At 49.8% G+C, this 15,543-nt stretch overlaps 1 protein-coding gene across 11 annotated transcripts in view; it reads right to left on the minus strand.

Annotated features, from left to right (window-relative positions):
- Positions 1 to 15,543, minus strand: part of apbb2b (amyloid beta (A4) precursor protein-binding, family B, member 2b) — a 106,513-nt gene that overhangs the window by 15,652 nt on the left and 75,318 nt on the right. For 8 of the 11 annotated variants that reach the window (XM_035425841.1, XM_035425840.1, XM_035425831.1 and 5 more), the window contains one exon: positions 11,377 to 11,382. The exons of the other annotated variants lie outside the window; for them this stretch is intronic. In XM_035425841.1, the coding sequence (XP_035281732.1) occupies positions 11,377 to 11,382 (6 nt within the window). The remainder of the gene's footprint in view (positions 1 to 11,376; positions 11,383 to 15,543) is intronic. 11 annotated transcript variants of the gene reach the window in all.

Below are 15,543 nucleotides of genomic sequence, written 5' to 3' on the forward strand. Positions count from 1 at the left end.
AGTAACTGGGTGGTAAAGCTATCATCCATTGCCATCATTGACATCTGAAATGATTTGACAGACAATATTAATGTAGGAAGTGTCTACCATTACACATTTTTCTTCCCAAGGCATCTGTTAGACATGGACCATGTAATTATTCTCAGTCTACGCTGGTGTAATTACCAATGTCTTTCTCGTTCACAATGGCGCAAATCTTGGCACAAAGCACCGATCAAAATTCGAATTGTATTGCTGCAGGGGGGGAAGAAAAACAGTTCAGACTCCCTGAGTCCCGGTAAAAAGCAATATCATGTCAAGTCAAACTGAAATGTGTTAGAGAGATTAAACCTGTGCCTCTCCCTCCCTCTGTCTACCTGCGTCAGGGCACCTCCCTTTTTATCTCAGCATGCGCTTCATTGCCCCCCACCCACCCCCTCCCATTCTGTGAGAGTACCATGACCACCCCCCCCCCCTTCCCCCACGCTTCTTCCTCTCCTGACGGAAGATTGTCTGCTCCCCGAACCCCATCCCTCTTCCCTCCCTGATTACAGTTTGGCTGCTCAGTCCGTCGCTCTGTGCCGTCTGACTGGCAGACAGTCAATCAGCGGAGGGCTAGCGCAAGGTGGCATCCATGTCAATTTATTCTATTTAGCGTAGGCCACACAGCCTCGCAGAGATGGACAGTATAAACAAGCCAAATAGGCCCCGTTGGTGTCCGACTTATTTCAGCAATTAGCCTTATGCAGCGTACAACAGGACACAACAGGGCTACTCAACTCCAGGTCCTGCGGGCCGCAGTGCCTGCAAGTATTTGCTCCAACCATGCACTACACCACCTGATTTCATTCGTGAGCTTACTTTCGAAACCAAGGAGGTCAAAAAATGAGTGAAATCTGGTGGTGTAGTGCACGGTTGGACATGCTGTGGCCCAGAGTACCTGGGGTTGAGTAACGCTGGGTTATACTTTGCAAAGCAGCATGTCCCTCAGCCAATGGCAGCTGATTCCACAGTTAGTGTTGTGCGGTCTGTCAGAGGCAAACTAAGTCCAATACAGATAAGGCCAAATTCACACAGATACTCCACAACGTATGAGAGAGAGAGCCCAAAACATTCCACAAATCCACATCCTCACAGTGGCACCTGTAGATTAAAAGAAAATAATAATAATAATACAGCAGATTGTCATGTGAAGAAAGAAATCTCAGCCAGTCCAGTGCAGGATATCCCATTTCCAAAATCCAAAACCATGACATAATCTGGTCTTTTCCGATTACCACAAAAATATAGATTGTCAGGTGATGTAGAAAGTCTTGTCCAGATAGCACAATAGTCCAAATCGTGTGCCTCGTACACGCTCTTCCTGAATCTGCAGTATTAGCACAGCTGACTGATTCTGGTGGTGGAGATTCATGGTTCACCCTCAAATCAGAAACCGCATGGGTGGCCCGTTTCAGGCGTCTCCATTTCAGGCACGCTAAATCGAGCCTATCGACTGCCCTGCGCCCGTCCTGCACAGTGGCCCAAACTCTCGTGCGGAGACGTGGATCTAAGAGAGTTTTGCATGCCCGGGCCTGCCCTTAACACTGCAGTGGTCAGAAACGAGGTCGAGAAGCAACCCAGAGGGAGACAGTGCGGTCAATATGGGGGTTGCAGTTTAGGACCAGCCCCCAACCTCCTGTACTGAGACCCCCACCCCCATTCCACACACACATACATGCACGCACACACACACACACACCCAAGCACACACACACACACACACACACACCCAAGCACACACACACACAAAGCACACACCCCGACAAAGCCAGACTCTGAGGTGGGGGATATTCTTTAACGGGAGACGGTAATGAGTCCCTCGGGGGTCACCTGCTCTCAGGGTACCTGACATCTAATTCACACCCCTACAAAAAACCCTCTGTGACACACTAGTGGCCTGGCCTCTGGCTACATGGGGGTGCTCACCATACCCATTCTGTGTGTCCCTGATGTGAAGACTATAAAGTTCAATGCTCCCTTTCAAGTCCGGTAGCTGTGGATTCAGCGCAGTGCCAGTGAATGTGACAAAGAATATAATCTTAGAACAGAATAGCAATCAGCCTGAAGTCACAGACAGTGAAAGTACTCTTTAACATTAAAATTATACTGGTAGAAAATTACCAGTATATACCACATATAATAAAGGCACAACATGCGCTTCTGCATTCTTTCATATGCTCCCCTTCAACTCGGCCTCAACACCATAAAAGCCTCATAAAAGCTTAGGTTGTACATAAAAACCCACGGTTATTATACAAATAATTGCATCCAATAATATTATACAAGTTATTATGCTAATAAACTGACAAAGATTGCACATGCATGCGCACTCAAACCTAAAACATACACACACACACGTGCGCACACACACACACGTGCACACGCGCACACACACACACTTACACACATACACATGCGCACACACGTACACGCGCACGCACATACACACGCACACACACACACACACACGCACGCACGTGTGCACACGCACACAAAGACAGTCCAGCAGACGGACGACAGACCCCTCCATCAGCGGTCACTCACAGCGCTCGCGACGCGCGCAGAAGCGCCAGGGCCCGTGCCCCTAAAAAGGACAGCGCGCGCCGCCCGAGAGCCGCGGCTGTGAACGCGGGCCCCGCGCGCCATTACCCCGAAGCCAGGCCCTCTGTTTAATTACCGCCATTACTATAAAAGCATTTACGGGCAGCAACACCCATTTAAATCCGCGCCCCCCTCTCCGTCTGTGCCTCTAACGGGGAGCGGCGGACTGCGCGGTGAGTCACCGCGGTTACATCGACGGCGTGGGCAACTACTCCATCACCCACGGAGACGAGGTCTACGGCACGCATAATCAATGCAAACATTTTCGCAGGACGGTATCTTAAATCAGCTTCGCGCGCCGGCACGCGGCGCGGCCAGAATGACACGCATCCGTGACACGCTGGAAAAAGGTGTCACGCTATCGAACCGATCGGTCTTTCGCTAAGGGCGCTAAGCGCATGCCTGAACGTCCAATCGCAGTCGGCCCGGGAGTCTCCGCGAGCGAAGCGGAATACCGATGACATCATCCTCGCAGCTGGTGCAAGGTTGCAGAGGAACAGACTGGATGATGGTAAAAAACTGACAAAGAGCACTGCCTTGAACGCAAGTGTTTGCAGGCCATGACAACACCCCTCCCTACCCCCCTTTTGAGCCTGTTCTAGACATTGATGGGGACAGGGGTCAGGGGTCACGTGTAGGTTTCTTACCTGTCCATTTCGATTTACACTGGGGGGTGCCCCCACCCCCTTGGGTGAGGGCGGGGGGCACGGGGAAGATGTTCAATATTATACCAAAATTATAGTCTCCGGGAAGATCTGTCACAATGACAGCGTATTTATGATAATTTATACACCCCGTCGATGGCTCAATTAACAGGGCCATGACCGAGACCAGGCCTGAAGCGGAAGCCATTAACACGGACTCAGGAAGAGTCGCGTTCGATTTGGACAGACTGCAGCTGCACAGAACCCTGGGAGACCCTGCCATTCTCTTACTCTGTCTCTCTTTCCTCTTTTTTCCTTTCTCTCTCTCTCTCTCTCTCTCACACACACACACACAATACATGCAAGTACACAGATACACACATGGTACCACATTCATACACTTGAGGTCCACACTCACGCTTGCCCTCCTGCAAGGCGAATTTCAAAAGGAAAGTGATTACATGCAACAGGCGGTCTGTACAGTCTTTGTCTAGCCTGCGCACCAGCCCTCAGCAGCCTGTAATGCTATCCATGTCTGTGTGAAAGTCTTATCAAGGACATATCTGTGTGTCCTCGGTACCCCTCAATAATGAAGAGCTAAGCCTCGCTTTTGCAATTGCCGTCAGCCGAGAACCGCAGATAGCCGACCAAAAATCCTCTCCTTATTGGCCAGTCGTTAAATCTCCTGCCATTATGCAGTACAAACACATCTGCTCGATCAGACAAAGAGCCATTTACCGCAGTGAGGCAATCGAGACCAGCGCTACTGGAAGAAAGAGCGGGGAGGCCCGGAAATTGCCAGAAAGTCTGGAGCTCACGTGTGTCACGGTGATTAACACGCTGTCTATTGGGCACATCGGGATTACAGTGAGGAAAAAATTTAAAAATGATTTTTTTAAAAGAATCATTTCATAAACTTTTACACTGCAGCAAAGAAACTTGGAAAAATGCATTTGCGGTGATGTTGATGATTTGTTTTCCATTTTTTCTCTTGTTTATTTTGCTATATGCCATGCAGGGGAATAAAATCGCCATAAGCTGTTACTCTGTTATTTTGAAGGCTGGGTTTTATCTCACTGACCGGAAGGAACATTGTTTTGAAAACCTTTATTCCTGGGGTGATTCAATAGCCAGTGCAAAACTATTTTAGAAGACAAAGTTTACAGGTTCAGAAAAACAGTACAAATAAAACTGAAACCCTTCTCGAGACATTTAATCTTCTCTGTGCATTGAGATACCTTGACAAAATTTGAGCACCTTGCTTCAGGATACTACAGAAATGCCACTGTCTGGATTCAAACTTGAAACCATGTAGTTATAGATTCAGTACTCTAAACATCTAGGGCTTGTTTTTCACATGGTAAAGGTCTTAGTAAATCAGGCCCTTAGTTTTCACCTGAGGATAAACTATCATATACCATGTGCTGTTGATCTGCACACAAAGGGACAAAACTGATCACAACAGGGTTTGCATGTAATGTAATAATTCACGCAAACACATCTGTATTGTATTAAACCCCACACTGCAATACATGACTGACATGCAAGCAAAAAACTTCTCAGCAGTTTTTTTTATTCTTTTTTAAATATTTTTTAAATCAGGGGGCGTGTGTGTGTGTGCCAGCAATATGACCATACATACAATGCAGTCCATACGCACCTGATATGGATGTGAATACCCTGTAATTAAAGCACTTTAACCACATATTCAATGTTTCATTTCAAATCCAATATGCGGTAGTACAGAGCCAAAACTCTGTACTAAAAAATTGTGTCACTGTCCAAATACATACAGACTGCATTATGTGTGTGTGTCTGGTTCCCCAGTAAAACCATGCAGGCTATATATTTCTGTCAAAGAAGCATTCAATCTTTTGAATCTCCTCTCCTCTCTAGGGCTCTTACACAGAGCTGATAGCTTCTGCTCTTAAACCGGGGCTCTCTACACCAACTCCAACCCTGCTATTGAGAGCTTCTTTACTGCAGGACTGTAAAATATTTCCCTTCAGTAAGAAGCATCTACCCATACACACAAAGCACAGAGGAGCACATGCAAGCACACACATACACACACACACACCCCACAGGCACGCACCTGTGCACGCACATTCCCACAAGCATTCATCTGCATGTACTCGCACAGAAGCACTTGACTGCTGTATGGTAACTGGCTATGGCTAGCAGCGTTTGCTAAATGAATGCGATGTAATGCAATGCCTGCATGTGTAAACACCCACCAGTGTGTACAAACACAGACCCGGCAAACACACAAGGGAACGTTTACGCAGCCTGGAACAGACAAAACATCAACAAGGCAGACAAGCTGTCTCAAGTGCAAAGAGAGAACACCTTCATTTATTCAAAACGGCGAAGGAGAGACTAATTTGAGGACGCTAGATTAACGACAAAAGATCCGACTGAAGCTTTGATGATACAGATTGCCCCTTAGAGGCATCCGTAACACTAATCTTTTTCAGAACCTTGACTGCTCAGGTGACACACAAAAAAAATGAAGCGTCGAAGCCGAGGACTTGAATCTCTCCTGGGTCTCCGACTTTTTAAAATGATTTTCTGAAGGAGACCGCTAACAATGGTTACCAGAGATTGCCGTATTCAGGCAAGTGTAAAACAATCGCTCTCCCGCGTTCGGGAGTCAGTCGCGAGATTTATGCGGCGTTTGATGTGCAGAAGCACGGGAATGTTAAGCAGGTGCGAGGCCGCTTAATCCATCAGCGATGTACAATTTCCGCAGGTGCTCTGGGTAATGATAAGTAATGAAAGACGCTGGGGTGACTGAGGCTGTCTCAAACGGTAAAAAAAAAAAAAAACGCTGCCTTCGCAGGCAGTTTTACAAGGCAGAGAGGCATCGAGGCACGTCCCATTCGAAAGTTAGCAAGAAATTATGCCTGCTAAGCTGCCTCCATTCGGACGATTTTGAAAGGCAGCATTGTATGGATCCTTTGCTGGGTAGGATCCCATAGGTCTTTGCGTCTGGCTTCTTACTTCCGTCAAAATAACGGCAGCTGAATACAGTGGTGGAGCTTGTTTTCAAGTGTGAGCCTACGGTGAACTCGATAATTCATTGTAGTTATATTTTCAAAAATGCATTTTAATTATTTACAACTCAGGAATAATATATTTAATGTTTTTAAGCCTTGGTGAGCGTTCCATGAACTAGCCAGTTAACTTGCTTAGCATGCATCCTAATCACGTTACTTTCTTTGACATCATAGTACCTTCAAAGTGTGTCCCAAATGTGTAGCCTTTGTGGTTTATTTTCCACCAGGACACTACCTTTGAAGGGATCTCACTTCTAAGGATGCAACTGCCTTCCTTTTAAGATGCAGCCTCTGTCTGCACTTAGGCCATGGACTTTGCACTAGTTGTAATTCTGTGAAAACTCGTTTATCTGCTCGGTAATCCCAACAAAATATATTTCCTGGGGTTCACCTCCAAGGTGTGGTACTAGTTAGCTATGGTTCCTATTGCAAAAGCATATTTTAAAAAAGAACTGTACCAAGACAAAAGACAACCATACAATCATACCATACTAAAGACAATTGCAAAATAATCACATGATAAACAAAATTTAAAAAATCCTGCATTTAAAAAAAACAAAACATTCCAAGGTACTTCGATATACCTCGTACTTTAAGTAAATATGGCCAAAGGTTGAATCCAAGCATGTAGCGAGGGTCTTCAAGCTACACAGTGGAAGGGGTTAACACATCACACAGTCGCTCCGTCAGACATCAATCCCCAACAGCTTAGAGCACGGCTGGTCTCCGGCACCGCCTGACACCGCGACGCCTTTTGCGCTAAATCATCCGCATGTTAATTAAAGGCAGATAAGTGTCTGGCCAATGGGAACAGGGCTGTCTGGCGGGGGCAGGGGCGGGGGGGGGGAGGGAGGAAATTTACGACGTCGGCGCGGGGAGGCTGGGGCAGGGAGAGCGGCGAGCGGGAGCGTCCCGCTAACCTCCGCGGTGCGTGGCGCGGGGGGCCCCGTCCCTCGCTGCCAGGAGGAAATGAAAAATATGTCAGAGCGGTGAGGGAGAGAGGGGACTGGGGAGGAGGGGGGGGGGGAAGTGCCTGCAGAGCGGCAGGAAGGCAGGAAGGCTTTCTCACTCAAAGCATGTATAATGCAGAGCAGCCTGCTGGAACCTAGCGGCAAGACTACAGGCCGGGGGAGGGGAGGGGGGAGGGGGAGGGGGAGGGGAGGCAAACAAGAGACTTGCTAAATAATAAAGGTTAACGACGTAGCCTGGAAGCACGTCCGCGCGTGCTCTCACATTCGCCGTCTTCCGTCCTAGTGCCCCAAAATGTCAAGGTTGGAACGGCGGAAGCAGATGCGGACATAAATAACAGGTGAGCGATAATCCTGGGTCCAAAGGAACAGGTAGAATTGAAAGGCCAAGGCGAGAAAAAAAAAATCTCTCCCCAATGATCGCTCCAGCCATATTTCGCCATGTATTTCTAAATCCATCACAAACTGGCTTGCAAAGAGTAAAGTAATGACCAAGGATGGGCCCCTGGGGTACACCTTCCCCTGTCAAAGCCTACTGGCTCAAGGCCGAATCCACAGACTGAGCACTTAACGTTGAGAGTTTCATGTGATATGGGTCAGGGGCTATTGCTTTTGTCGACACCCTGGAGCAATTTCACGCACACGACCGCTTATAAGCTCATTTGAGTTCAGCTACCATTACAACCATCTGTCACACAAAGCTGGTACGAGAAAGCATTTCAGAATGTTCCGTGGAACACCCAGAAACACCTCTCCTGTTTTGGAAAGTGGGCAGGCTGATAATTTTTAAATAACACATTCAAGAGGCTTCCCTGACAATGATTCATGCGCACTTAATATTCAGCCTGGTACATGGGTGAAACAGAACAACAACTGTGACCTTTTCAGGGTTCGTGAACAGTACACAAAGCCAGCAACTTTCTATGAACCACAGACTTGCCCAATTAGAATGATTTTAGTTCTTTAATTAACTGTTATGCGCTCCCAAGAAACTACTTCCGCAGGGTATCGTTTCAAACCTGAGCAAATGACTAGCATTCCAGCGCAAATCACTTTCTGTTCTTTCCAAACGATAATGCCAAATCAGTGTTTAGCAGTAAGGAAGATCATACAAAAAAATGCAAGTGTCTTCAGGGAAAATATCTGTCTCGTCTCCCATTAGCAGAAACGTCCCCCTCACACTGTGACCCGCCTCCACCAGGCGCCTGTGAAATAGTGCGTGCACACAGGCAGGTGAACACACACGCACGCACGCACGCACGCACGCACGCGCACCAACTTTTCTCACCACAGAACTGCCAGAGTAGCACATGTTCGAGCCGATCAGCAGTGCGGCTGATCACAATGCTGGCTATCTGTCACGGAAAGGCAGAGCAGCTGTAGAGGCAGGCAAGGCACTCTCCCTCTAGCTGTGCCGCGTAGCCGAGGGTTTTCCTATGTCCAGATTTCGGAGCCTTGGCTCCTGGCGTTTAGCCAAACCCCCCCCCCCCCCCACCCCCCCACCACCCCCCCTCTTAGCAACCCCCGCGAAGAGGTGGAGAAGGAGAAGAGGAGGAGGCTACTCACCCCGGAGAACGCGTGCGGCCGGTCCTATGTCAGCATCGCTCCGTTTGTGCAGGTCGTCAGCCACATTGCCAGAGGAGTGTATGCCTTTCCCCGCTGTCTCCGAGCACGGAGCTCTCCTCCTCACCCTCCCCCCCCCACCCCACCCCCACACCCTACCACCACCCCCCACAACACTCCCCCCGGCCCCCCGCCGCCACCCCCACCCCCCCACAGCCACTCGAAGCCCCCACCCACTCCCCCCGTCCTCCTCGTCCTCCTCCTCCTCCTCCTCCTCCTCCCCCTCCTCCTTCTCCGCTCGGCTTTCGCTCGGTGCCACTCTGGGAGCCTCCGACGGGGGTGTCCGGGAGGGAGCAGCCTCTCTGGTCTGCCTCCTGTCACTCAGGCAGCGAGCTCCGTCCCCCGCGCCTCCGCGACCCTCAATGCGGCGAGTGGGAGAGGGGGGGAGCCAGCGAACCAGATACAGGCAGGGAGAGGGAGAGAGACAGAGAGAGAGATAGACAGAGGGAGTGAGAGACGGAGAGGGAGAGCGAGAGAGAGAGAGAGAGAGAGAGAGAGAGAGAGAAAGAGAGAGAGAGGGAGAGGGAGGGAGAGAGAAAGAGAGAGAGGGCGAGAGAAAAAGACCAGGGGTAACAGAGTACACAGAAAGGAGAAATCAATAGAAAGAGAGGAATTAGAAGGCAAACCTACACTGAGAACGGAAAGTGCTACAAAAAGCGAGAGGGAATGACTAAGTGTGCATGTGTGTTTGCGTGTGTGTGTGTGTGGGTGAGAGAGAGAGAGAGAGGGAGCAAGAGAGAGAGAGAGATACAGAGAGAGAGAGAGAGAGAGAGAGACACACAGAAAGTCTGAGAGGGGGAAGGGTTGGGCTGAGCTCTCAGCAGAATTCCTGTGGCGCGCTGGGTCCCGCTGAGGCGCGCGGACGCAGCAGCGGCGATGCGGCGTTCTCCCGATGTAGCCACGTGGCCGGGGGCGAGATGCGACCGAGCCCCGCGAGGGCTGGACGGCGCATTCGGAAGCTGGGGCGGCGCTGAGCGCGCTCGCCGCTGCGCGTCGCTAAACCCGCCCCCCCCCCCCCCCCGATGTACGGCCGCCGCAGGAAACCGGACCGTCGCGTCTGGTGCTGTGGCTCGCGAGCCGAACCGGTCTAAACGCTACGCTTAAACGATAGCGGCGCTTAGTATGTAAGTGGCGAAATTAGCACACCGCAGCCCAATATGTACCGGTTAAACAACTGTGAAATTGTAGCATTACGTTTACATTCATCTCGCGGTCGCTCAAGTCTAAAATGACTTACAAAGCAAAGTGCCCACAGGAAGCGGACTTAATAAGATACAGAAGTTGAGGTAGCAGAAATGACAAAGTAAACAACGGTAACAGATGCTTTGTTTGGTCGAACCTGCACAGCAAGCTGAACGCAGTGGCGTGTGGAAAAAAAAAAAAACAACGCTATCGAAAGCAACGCCACTCTGGGGGCATCACGCGCGGAAAGCGCGAGCTGAAGCAGGGAAGTCACACGGTAACCACGCAAAACTCCCCCCCCCCCCCCCAACAAAATAATCTATCAAGAGGCCGACGGCCTTACAATGGGCCCTGTCTGTCTGACTGACAGTTCACACCATTACTGTCCGAAAAAACCAAAAAGGTCATCCGTGACCTCTGATCTTGCACCTCTGCCATTCCCCTTGCATACGATTATGGCCTGGGTCGGGCCGCTGTAACTATGGCAACCGGTCCTGGAGTCAAAAAAACATTTGTCAGGGCGGTAATATTGAAGTCTATGGATTTTCCCTGATCGCACCGTTGCAGCCACAATTAGGTGTGAACACGGGACGTCAATGAGAACTGAGGTTTTCATGTGGAAAAGCGGCCAATCGAAAGTGCCGGAGCGTGAGTGCACGCTCGTGCGTCAGTCATTTCCTGGACATTTCCTGAAGCCGTTACTTTTGAAATAATAAATTCTCTCATCGTTATTCAGTACATCCAGCCATTGTGGTGCTTGCATGCGTAGGTGTCCCATATAGATTCCACCTGCGATGACCTTAACATCACTTTAAAAGGAGGGTCATTTAGAGATATGCAGGTCTCCACAGAAGAGGCCATAATTAGAGAGAGCAATGGAATGCAGTTTCATAGACAATGGAGAGGGCGGACCACGGCACAAAGTGTCGAGCACAGCATTTTCCCCCCTCTTCCTCTCCTCCCCCCACGCTCGTAAGAAACAGAGACGCTACAACACACCTGCACTTCCCTTACCGTCCCGCTCCCCGCCCCGCACACACACACACACATGAACACACACACAATCCCATCGGCCGTGCATGTATATCTACGTGTACGCATCTGTGAGTGACCTGCATGTGTGTGTGTGTGTGTGTGTGTGTGTGTACATACCTGTGTATGTGGGTCTGTGTGTGCATTTGTGTGCCTGTATGTGTGTGTGTGTGTGCGCGTGGGTGTGTGTGCGTGTGTGCTGATCTACATTTGTGTTTGCGGACCTGTGTGCGAGCGCACGTGCACCTCTCTCTATGCATACATGTATCTGCGCAGGTACACGCGTGTGTGCGTGCAGTCCACAGAGTCCCCACAAGCTCTTTCACACGCTGGTCCTCACGCTGCCGGGCGGACAGACCGTCTGGGGACGCCCTTCAGCCCCGCGGCCCGCCTGCTCCGGGACGCCCTTCAGCCCCGCGGGAGCCCACAGTGCGTCACACACACACACCGCAGCGCCGCCCAGAGAGTCTAACGACCGGACGGACTGCGTCTGCCGGGATCGCAAGCTAATCCTTCAGAATAAGAGCGCGCGGCAAAGACGACAGAGGTACTGATGCCTCTGAATTACCGTACGACATGCCGTTGTACTTACGCTTTTATTTTTAGCGAGACAATACATTTTTTATCAGATCAAATGAATTTTATTTGTACGGTGCTTTTTCACAAAGACGCTTTTACACAGACGCAGAAAGAGAGCAAAAACAAGGCCTGAACCCCCCAAACGGCGAGCACACAAAGTAGAATACGTGCGGCCTTGAGTGGTGTGTATGGCGCAGTTCGTGTTTAGCTTCTGCAGACTTTGTGTGTCGTGAGATTTACGTTCAACCTCAGTGTATGTCCTCATCCGAGGGTCAGTGGAAAAAAATAATAAATTAAAATCAATAAATGAATAAATAAAAGCGGCTCATCGCACACCCTAATGAGCTTTACCGTGCACGCGGACAGACCCTGTCCCGCGATCGAAACCCTTGCAGTCCCAGCGTCGATGACGACGCTGAGAACAGCGCCCTCTGATGTCGGGCCGCGGCGCTGCGCGGGGCGGGACGGGCCGGCGTAAAGGGATTCGGGGGACGGGCGCCGCCTCCTCCCCCTGCGCTGCGCTCCCTCCAAACTTGTCCTCCCGACTCCCGCGGGGCAGGGGAGTTACGGCCCGATGTTTTACGTCCCGGTCGTCTCGGCGATCGATGAAAAAAAAAAAGAGAGAGCAGCTCTCTTAACGCCGCCGGGCGCCGCGAGAGGGGCAGAGAGCTCATTTGCAGTCCGCGGCGGACTGCAGACACCACGACGCCCCCCCCCCCCCCCCCACCCTTCCACCGTACGAGAACGAGCCAGGTACGAAGGAGGGGGGGGGGGGGGGGGGGGTAAGGGTAAGAGTCCGCCAAAAAAAGCCGCCGCTCCTCGCCGGCATGTTATAAGATTAAACTTGCATCAGCGCATATTGTTTTATCATCAATCATTCATCGCGGGCCCACCGTTAGCCAGACGGAAAAATCAAACTGTCGAGATTCGTTAGGGTGACCTTTCATCAGGCACCGGAGTGCTTGTTTAATGCATATATTCATTTTCGGAGTCCATATAAATTACTACCTAAAGCACGGCTCGGGGCGGGGGCCGGGGGGGCAGGAGGTAATGGGAGGCCCCCCGCGAACGCCCGCCGTCGTCGGGTCCGTCTCCGCTCGGCTGCCCCACCCCCGACACGCTTTCGCCATTACCGTGGCAACCTGAGCCCTGAAAGTTTCATAAGCTTTGAGGACGGACAAAAAAAAAAAAAATAGATACCGAACATAAAGGAAACGGGGCGGGGTTCTCGAGCGATTCCGCCTGTCCGTCAACCTCGTCCGTTAGCTCGGCCTGAACAACAAGCCGGCTACGCGGACGTTCGCTCCGTTCATACACAGATCAGGCTGTTACACCACTCCTTTTCATTTATATGCTATTCGTTGATTCATTGCTTGTCCAAGGTGAGCACGGATGACCTCACTTACTTTGGTGTGTGTGTGTGTGGAGTGGCAGGGTGTAGGGGAGGACCAAGGCCCGGGTCTTGTAAGGTGGAGTATACTGTGAGCCTCAGTAAAACATTCGCCTCTGTTGTAGAGAATGTCACCCCTGCTGGTTCTCTTTATCTCTAACCCACATTCCCACATGAAAGTCACAAATGGCAGGGACTGTGGAAGCTACGGCTATATAAAGACAAACGACACCTGACAGAGTCAAAGTCAGGAAAAATTACAATCAACAGAGTGAAGTCAGACAGGAAAGAATCCGTGCTCAGTCAAACTGAGGAAAAAAAGATTCAAAGAACGCATAACGAGAACTCACAAGAAAGTCAGACAAAGAAAAAATACAACGGGAAATAAAACTAAACACTCAAGCGATGTGAACAAAAAAAGATGACAGAATTTAACAGCACATGAGAATCTAGACTCCGTTGCATCTTAGACCTGATAAACACAAAATCCAAACCAGATGCCGCACACATTCTTTACAATCCATTCACAGCTAGACGAGGTGCAGACAGCCTCTCACATTAGAACAGCGCCCAAACACTTCTTTTGAGTATGCCGGCACGGTGATTGTTTCGAGTGGACGTTCGCAGCTAGCATCGCAAATCCTCCGATCGGCCAAATTGGCCATCAGACTCCGGTACGCGTCGCCGCTCCCCCCCCCCCAGGTGAATGCGGCGAATGAGAGATGAAGCGGTAACTAGACAACGGGAAGGAAAATGTCCACCGGGCCAAAACGACGCGCAGTAAAAGTCCAGATTGTGGCCTATAAAAGCGGCCGTGGCGCCGTCGCACCGGGCCCACCTCTGCCTCCACCGACAGCCGCGGGCACAAATCACGGAGAATCATAGCCGCGGAAAACTCGCCTCGGCCTCCGATCCCTGCGCCTCCCCCCCCCGGCTGGAACTATGACATCATCAACACGCGTCTCAGTGCGGAATGACTACATAAGCACGGATTTCATGAGAAAAACCGTTAATATAACAGTAGTTGTAGTTCACACTTAATAGCAATATAACTATAGGCATATAAAGACAGCATTGTGTATATGTTTATACACTGTGTTTTTCCAGGGCATGCACACCAGTAAAACACACCCTGCACTGCACTACTTATAATAGCCTATTAATAACTAATTTAAGCAAAGGATGTAAAAGAAAATGCCATAGAAAAATGTATTAGTGCATCGCAAATGTAGTGCTGATGGTATGATGATCACAGCCAAATGTTTTGGAGCACATGTAGACCAGCTCTATATTCCAATGCCCAATGAACCTCTCTGTACAATCATATTCTCAACAGCTAGTGCACAGACACAAAATAATACAAAATAACCTCAAAAAAACCTTCTCCAAAGAAACCAGCGAGTAAGATTCTCTCTGTCTTTAATGGTCTCAACTCCCCGGTGACTAAAAGCCAGGAGAAGCAATTTTAAAAATGTAGGATCAATTTTTTGGATGTGCGAGAGTGGTTCTGGAGAGAGAAAACACCTGGCTGCCTTTGCTTGCCCTCCGACGAGCTGCACAATTTGCAACAGAGAAAGGTGTTACGCGATGGCAGCATTTGGCTTTTTAGGGGCTGTCTGAGATCATTATGGTGATGTGAGAAAAAAAACTCCTATTACAAAAAAATAAAATGGTACCATCTGCAAAATCAGAGAAAAGCGAACAAGCCCGGATTTCAGGGGTCTCGGATTATCACCGCCGCGGCAGTTTTCCACGAGTCGTTCGTCAGCATCCGAGCTCCGGATAGTCCGAGCTGCCAGAGGCATATTAGGAACGTCACGAGAATTATGTGGATTAAGAAACTGCGGCGGTAGCACTCGACAAAACTGCTCGAAGACGAGCTGAGAACACCTGAGAGACACACCGTCTCTTCAGTCAAACTGAAGTCATTATCCTCTGCTATAAAAGTGAGTAAAAAAACCTGCGTGTCATCAAACACATTCCTAATACAAGCGAGTCTAAAATGATGATGCAAACATATAATGATTAGCAGTGGCGTACCTCTGATTCAAAACGTGTGGGTCTTTCTAACTCGCGTTAGCTGGCTAACAAGCTACAGCTGAGGCCATTAGCGGGCTAACAAGGGAAAGGTAATGCTGCAGAAGCACAAATGCTAAAATTAATGAAGTAATCTTGTCACTAATAAAGCTCTCCTCAACCTTGTTTATTCAGCTAATATATAGCCAGCTCCTCGCTGATTAATAGTGAAAACACGAATCCTCAGGCACCAATCATGTATGTGAAGATGGGACAGCCTGCCTGTCAGCCAGACAAGCCACCACTGCAGCTTGTCTCAGAGATCACTTTACGTTGGACAAAAGGGAATGAACGCACCATTAGCTCTTTTTGTACATCGGACACGTCCTGTGTGTCTCGAGCAGACATTACGCAGCCTTCATATTTGT

The sequence above is a fragment of the Anguilla anguilla genome, chromosome 7 (genome assembly GCF_013347855.1).
Source record: "Anguilla anguilla isolate fAngAng1 chromosome 7, fAngAng1.pri, whole genome shotgun sequence".
Lineage (NCBI taxonomy): Eukaryota > Metazoa > Chordata > Actinopteri > Anguilliformes > Anguillidae > Anguilla > Anguilla anguilla.